General features: G+C 39.8%; 1 protein-coding gene across 1 annotated transcript in view; it reads right to left on the reverse strand.

Moving 5' to 3' along the window:
- The window catches only part of SLC9C1 (solute carrier family 9 member C1), a 121061-nt gene extending 113895 nt beyond the window's left edge, over nt 1-7166 (reverse strand). Inside the window, exons 1-3 of the mRNA XM_070358298.1 lie at nt 7090-7166; nt 2507-2707; nt 281-381 (exon numbers count right to left, since the gene is read on the reverse strand). Of these exons, the coding sequence (XP_070214399.1) occupies nt 281-381; nt 2507-2651 (246 nt within the window). The 5' untranslated portion in view covers nt 2652-2707; nt 7090-7166. The remainder of the gene's footprint in view (nt 1-280; nt 382-2506; nt 2708-7089) is intronic.
- Between the last annotated feature and the right edge of the window lie 356 nt (nt 7167-7522).

Below are 7522 nucleotides of genomic sequence, written 5' to 3' on the forward strand. Positions count from 1 at the left end.
AAATACTCAGCTACTCACACTCTCAGTAGCTATGTGTGTATTCATTCTGAATTGCCTACCAAGTTTGAGACCTAGGCTCTGTTCTGACGATGTTAAGCTGGATTTCAGCTCTTTCATACCTGGGTCCTTTTTCTACACAGCTGATCTAATGTTATTCACATCACAAGCATATATGAACTGGTACAGCAGTAAAAAGATATGCTTATAAATTTTCTTAAGCCATCTTTGTATGAATCTTAGATATACTCAAAAATAAAATACACATATTTACTATACACACCTTGTCAGATGTAAAACTTAGCATTTCAAAACTGCATCCAAGTAAAAATAATATCACAGGGAGAGGAATTGGAAAGTCTTTCAAGTGTTGGTTCAAAAGTGCTGCAAAAAATATGTCTATTGAAAGGCAATGAGGTATCACACTTAACAGAACTTTAATTTGTTATGACTTCTTAATATGAAGACAATGAAATATAGAAATATAGCAAGTAAGTGACGAAACAGTAACTGAAGCCCTCCCTCACACTTAAACACATAGAATCAGTATAATTGGTAATCTACTAAACTCATGCTTTACTCGTTTTATGATGTGTATTATTTCCTTAGAGTCTTTAGTAAACATTGCTAGTAATCATTGGTTCTTGGGTTACTACTAAAATATTTATAGTAATATATGTACATGCTATAAATCAGTTTTCATTTTTTAAGCAATCCAGCAATAAGGGATTAATAAATAACTAAAATGAAATATCCTGGCTGATTCTCAATATAACAATGAGGAATTAGTATAACAATGAGAAAATCTAGCTACCTTCCCTGGTGGCTCAGACAGTAAAGAGTCTGCCTGCACACAGGAGACCTGGGTTTGATCCCTGGGTCGGGAATATCCCCTGGAGAAGGAAATGGCAACCCACTCAAGGATTCTTTCCTGGAAAGTCCCATGGATGGAGGAGCCTGGCAGGCTACAATCCATGGGGTCACAAAGAGTTGGACATGACTGAGTAACTAACACTTTCACTTCACTACCTATTAGAAAACCTATAATGAATGCTTAACTTTGTTCATTCCCTCAAAGTGCAATAAATAAACAATATCACAGCATTTCCTTCAGTTTAATGTTTCCTAATTCTTTGTAATACAATTCTTAATCAGGACAAAGGATGCAAAAATTGTGCTTTCTTTTGATTTCTACGGTGTTCTGTTCTTCTCAGCATATGTTACTATTTGGATAAAACCTAAGAAAACATCTGTGCTGTGCTGTGCTAAGCTGCTTCAATAGGACCGGACTCTGTGGCACCCTATGGACTTTGTCCCTCCAGGCTCCTCTGTCCATGGGATTCTCCAAGCAAGAATACTGGAGTGGGTTGTCATGCCCTCCTCCAGGGGATCTTCTCCACCCAGGGATCAAACCCAAGTCTCATGTCTCCTGCACTGGCAGATGGGTTCTTTATCACTAGTGTCACACAGGAATCCCAAGAGAACACCTGCTGCTGCTCCTGTTGCTGCTGCTGCTGCTAAGTCGCTTCAGTCGTGTCCGACTCTGTGCGACCCCACAGACAGCAGCCCATCAGGCTCTGCCATCCCTGGGATTCTCCAGGCAAGAACACTGGAGTGGGTTGCCATTTCCTTCTCCAACGCATGAAAAGGAAAAGTGAAAGTGAAGTTGCTCGGTCACGTCCGACTCTTTGAGATCCCATGGACTGCAGCCTACCAGGCTCCTCCATCCATGGGATTTTCCAGGCAAGAATACTGGAGTGGGGTGCCATTGCCAAGGGGTTAAAAAGTAACTGAATCATTCAGAAGACCTATCACTTTGAAAATTCTTTTTCCAAGTAAAGAAAGATGTGGGACAGCTAACTTAAAAATATGGATGAAACTATAGTTTATGATAATACAGGTTAACAATAAAATCCCTAACCTTTGATTTCCTGTTAATCTGATTCAATTCACCACATCACTTAAATCTAACCATAACTTAGCAAGTAAGAAGGTATGAATACTCTGAGCCCAATAGAGGTGAAGAATATGAATCAGATTTACATGGTCTCCCTTCAGGGGCAGATTATTATTGGATTCATTTGATTGGAAATCTTGGGATAGAGGTATGAATTTAGAAAAAAAAAACACTAATTTCCTACTATTGTTACCTTCCTTAATTCTGCTGCTGCTGCTGCTGCTGCGTCACTTCAGTTGTGTCCGACTCTGTGCGACCCTATAGACGGCAACCCATGAGGCTCCCCCATCCCTGGGATTCTCCAGGCAAGAACACTGGAGCGGGTTGCCATTCCTTCTCCAATGAAAGTGAAAAGTGAAGTGAAGTCGCTGAGTCTTGTCCGACTCATAGCGACTCCACAGACTGCGGCCCACCAGGCTCCTCTGTGCATGGGATTTTCCAGGCAAGAGTACTGGAGTGGGGTGCCGTTGCCTTCTCCTTCCTTAATTCTATACGGTGACATATACAAAATACACCCACAGAATACACTGAAATAAACAGAATTGCACCTACCTCCAATCATACAGATCAAAGACAATATTAGAATGATTTTAGGGAGTTCCTGAGAAGTTTCCAAGAATGAATGCCTAAAAACTTCCAGCCATTCATCAGTAAACTCTTTCCTATGAAAAGTGAGATTAGAAATTTGTCCATCCATCCTGTGGTTTCTCACAGGCTGTCTGAATCCAACTCTCAGGACTCTGCAAAACTTGCCTAGAACAAAAAGAAAGTTAGATTTTTCTTCTTGGTGGCCTCCTAAAGCTTTTCTTAAAAAAATAAAGAAAAAAGCCTATATTTGTCCTTATTTCCAGTAATTTCTTAGAGTTTGCCAAAATTAGGGATGCTTTCCTCTTCTACGATGTTTTCTGTTTAAATAATAAAGAAAAAGTTTAGTTACTTTTTTCTCAGGATGGACAACTGAGGGGTTTGCCCTCACTTATCTGAGCTTCTGAAAGCATGTTCAGGCAGCTATTCCAAAGTGGAAAGTGGTGGAGGGGGCAGAATATTCTGATCTCTTTTCTTGTTATATCCAGAGAGAAATCAATAGACCATGATGATATTCAATAATAATATTTTATCTGCTTTAAGACATTCATGAGCTAGGTTTTCTCTAATTTTTAAATATTTTTATAGCAACTAAGGACCTAAGAAAAATATTGAAACCAAAATGATTTAAAACAGGAGAATTGTTACATGTTTCCATCGTTACTTCTTGGAAGAAGAACAAGGGCCATGATGTGTCTTGGTCTGAAGAAATAGGTGAGAGCTGCAGTCTGCCAATCTCACTTGCTCCCCATGGTAAGGAACGTTTTACATCAGGGTCTTAAACCTCATGGAGGGAATTCTTTCAATTTTATCTCTCCTAATATTGGTTTAACATTTTCTAGCATCTCTTAGCATCTCACCTTGCTGCCTTGCTAAGCAATCAATTAGTTATTACTAAACTTCCTCTCATGATCCAGCAATGACTTTTTCAGTTTCATATTTCATATACTTATACGTTTTCTTATATGCTCTTTTCTGACTATCTAAACAACCTTTTGAAAGAAAACTAATTAAATAAATATATGCTTATTGTGAACATTTTTGAAATAAATATATAAACAAACATTTCAAAAACAGCAAAAATTTTTGCACTATCATGTCATCTAGTGGCTCTTCTGTATTTTATTTACACAGTTGGGTTCATCTTTATCTAATCATACTTTCTGCTTCTTTCCACATGGTATTATATCACCAGCATCAAAGAGCCTTGCAAACACTGTGCCATATTAACACCAATGTGAAAGCGGCAGCTCTCTGGTCTGAGTGCCCACATGCAAAGATCTGCTGGGCTGAGGCTTACAGCAGAAAAGACTCTGGGCAACCTGCTGTTGGCTTCGGTTTTCTAATTTCTATACTTTCCCAGTCTGTGTAATTTCTCTCCTTGTATTTATAACTTTCTTTGAAATCACTTGGGGAGATATGATAACACTGGTGATGAGTCTTATCCCCACGATTCCTATTTAAATCAGTCTGCATGGCAGCCTCGCTCCCCAAGTGATTTTAATGTGTAGCTAAGGTTAGTAACCACTGTGCTTCACCCAATTCAAAGGCAACCTTGCTCAATCTTCTGTCTCTAAGCCAACATTTTTTTCCAATATTCTTGAGTCAGGTATTTTGAGAAAGGGTATCAGTGTCCTTCTGGTGAAGACCCCAGAAACACATCTGTAGTTGACAAGTTTGGTGTATTATGTGTCTCAGTGAGGGAGACATATCCACCCTGGGGAACTGTGGTAGGGGGTTTCAGTAAAAGGATAGTCAGTTCAGTTCAGTTCAGTTCAGTTGCTCAGTTGTGTCTGACTCTTTGCGACCCCATGAATCACAGCACGTCAGGCCTCCCTGTCCATCACCATCTCCCGGAGTTCACTCAAACTCACATCCATCAAGTTGGTGATGCCATCCAGCCATCTCATCCCGTCTCCTCCTGCCCCCAATCCCTCCCAGCATCAGAGTCTTTTCCAATGAGTCAACTCTTCGCATGAGGTGGCCAAAGTACTGGACTTTCAGCTTTAGCATCATTCCTTCCAAAGAACACCCAGGGCTGATCTCCTTTGGAATGGACTGGTTGGATCTCCTTGCAGTCCAAGGGACTCTCAAGAGTCTTCTCCAACACCACAGTTCAAAAGCATCAATTAAAGGATATTCAGTTCAGTTCAGTTCCTCAGTCGTGTCCGACTCTTTGCGACCCCATGAATCACAGCACGCCAGGCCTCCCTGTCCATCACCAACTCCTGGAATTCACTCAGACTCATGTCCACCGAGTCAGTGATGCCATCCAGCCATCTCATCCTCTGTTGTCCCCTTCTCCTCTTGCCCCCAATCCCTCCCAACATCAGAGTCTTTTCCAATGAGTCAACTCTTTGCATCAGGTGGCCAAAGTACTGGAGTTTCAGCTTTAGCACCATTCTTTCCAAAGAAATCCCAGGGCTGATCTCCTTCAGAATGGACTGGTTGGATCTCCTTTCAGTCCAAGGGACTCTCAAGAGTCTTCTCCAACAGCACAGTTCAAAGGCATCAATTCTTCGGCACTCAGCTTTCTTCACAGTCCAACTCTCACATCCAAACATGACCACTGGGAAAAACATAGCCTTGACTAGACGGATCTTTGTTGGCAAAGTAATGTCTCTGCTTTTGAATATGCTATCTAGGTTGGTCATAACTTTCCTTCCAAGGAGTAAGCGTCTTTTAATTTCATGGCTGCAGTCACCATCGGCAGTGATTTTGGAGCCCAAAAAATTAGAAAGAACTAATTATGGATCTTGGTAATATTGGAGAAGGAGGGTCTAAGGAAGTGAGACTTTATTCTAACTTGGGTGCTGTCAGAAAGCAAGGACAATTCTGTGGTTGGGTACTCAATAACTCTTATCTATAGGGAAAGCAAACTGGAATGGGGATAAAGCTGTATTGAGTACAGAAGCAGCAGCCACTCATTTTAGACAAGAATGAGAGGTGTTTGGTATTGGATGGGTTGCATGGTGACTTGTTCTGTCCAATTTTATTATCATCTCATAGTGACCTCATTTGATTTTGATGTTCTGTGAGATTATTTATGTCAAATGAGAGAACAACATGGACTAGCTGTGAACATCACACCAGCTTGTGGTAACACTGAGTGATATCTAGCCCTAAGTGTCAGACCAGTTTCCCAGTGTCTGGGGCTGCTTTTTTTTTTTTTTTACTTGTTGGTTTCATTTTCCCTAGAAGAATTTCTAAATTCCTTAACCTCATTGTAACATGTTAAGAACTGGAAGTAGACCAGGGGATCTTGATAATAGTATAGTGATACAGCAGAGTAAGCTCAGTTATCCTTCTAAGACAGACATTTTTAACCTTGGCTACATATTAGAATCAGATTGTTTTAAAAATATAGGTATTTACCTGGGTGGATCCCCAGAGGTTAATTTAATTGGTATAAAGTGCAGACTGAGTATTGGGAACCTTAAAAGCTTCCCAGTGATTCTAATAGTCAGCCTATTTAGAAGCACTGCTCTAGGAGAAATCTGTGCCATTAGGGAAGAACACTGAAAGACTGGTGTATTTGCTCTCAGAATCAAACTGGTTAGTAAAATATTGTCAATGTCACCTATTAATTTTCTCACTGTTACAAAGCAAAAGGGCTTGAACAAAAAAGGAAAATATTTTCTGCATCATAGTTGTATACTCCTATATGCTTGCAGAATTTAATACAGTTAAGGAGTCGATTGTTTTCCAAACTAAAAGCAGGGATACATGATCCCATAAGCAGGTTTCTCATTTCTAAAATAGCTTATTTGAAAACCTTAATAAGTGTTTGTATATTCAATTCTAATAAAACCCTTTTATAAAAGAATAAAATTACTCCAAATCTTAATTATACTTGAACTTTAGGGAAATATAAGATCAAAATCAGCAGAATTTCACTGTTTGGCTGTGAAAACTCAAATTAGTTTCTTCAATTTCCACTCCAAATTCACCTAACAAAACTTTACTCCCACAAAATGATCTCATGTTAAGTTAGCATGTAAATGCTAATATTATTCAAGACACTTTTAAAAATATGGATAAAGAAGTAGCAGTTTAGATTAAACAGACTTTCAATGTAATTACAATTATTATTATTCAGCTTAAATTGACTTTAAACAACTTTGAATAAGTTTATGAGTCCATGTCACATGCATTAAGGAAAAAAATACTGATTTGTCTTAAAATTGCCACATGGGTTTCCTACATTAACTTATCAGGAAAATTAAATAATGCCTCAAATCTCTTTCTGTGTGAGGTTAATAACTGTCCTCTCAAATGGCCCATGGATTTGTCCCCAACATCAGTCAGCCTTGAGAAATTCTCTTTCTCATGGTGTGGAAATCATACTGATTCACTCTGTCCCTGAAAATGGTAAATATTTCTTCCTTTTAATCACTACTTTTTGCAGGAATTAAGTGACAAAAGTATCCTGAAAAAAGTGCTGTGGAAGCCCAGTAATCTTAAGAAGCTGCAAAGTGCTCAGGATTTATGACAGATAAAAAACTGGAGTTGGACTCTCTGATCACACAACAGAGCAGGTTCTTACTCACAAACGCTGTGAAAGTAGGCGGTCTGTTGCCTTCCTAGGATTTCTTCACTAGAATGAGCCCTTCCTTGCTCTCGGCTCTGCTCCATACACCTAAGACTAGCCACGGCGACAGTGTGGTTTCCTCTTAGTGCCTTGTAAGGCAAAGGGAATAAATACTAGGTAGGTGAGCAGTTTGGAAAGTTGATACGGGAAGTGTAATGGAGGAGGGGCAGGGGCTAAGGAACAGAAAGTCACACGGAGAGGCTGGTTGATCTTCGGGAAAGTCTGTGATTGGCTGCCATAGAAAAAGTGGAAACTACAAGACGAATGGTTGCTGGATCTGTAGCTGGAATACTGTGAAAGCATTTGTTTCCTCTTTGAGGAACAAAGTACCAGCGGGGAAGGGCAATTTCCTGAATGGGAAGCTAAAGGAGACTCACCATCCAGAGCTTCAG

The sequence above is a fragment of the Bos mutus genome, chromosome 1, assembly GCF_027580195.1.
Source record: "Bos mutus isolate GX-2022 chromosome 1, NWIPB_WYAK_1.1, whole genome shotgun sequence".
Lineage (NCBI taxonomy): Eukaryota > Metazoa > Chordata > Mammalia > Artiodactyla > Bovidae > Bos > Bos mutus.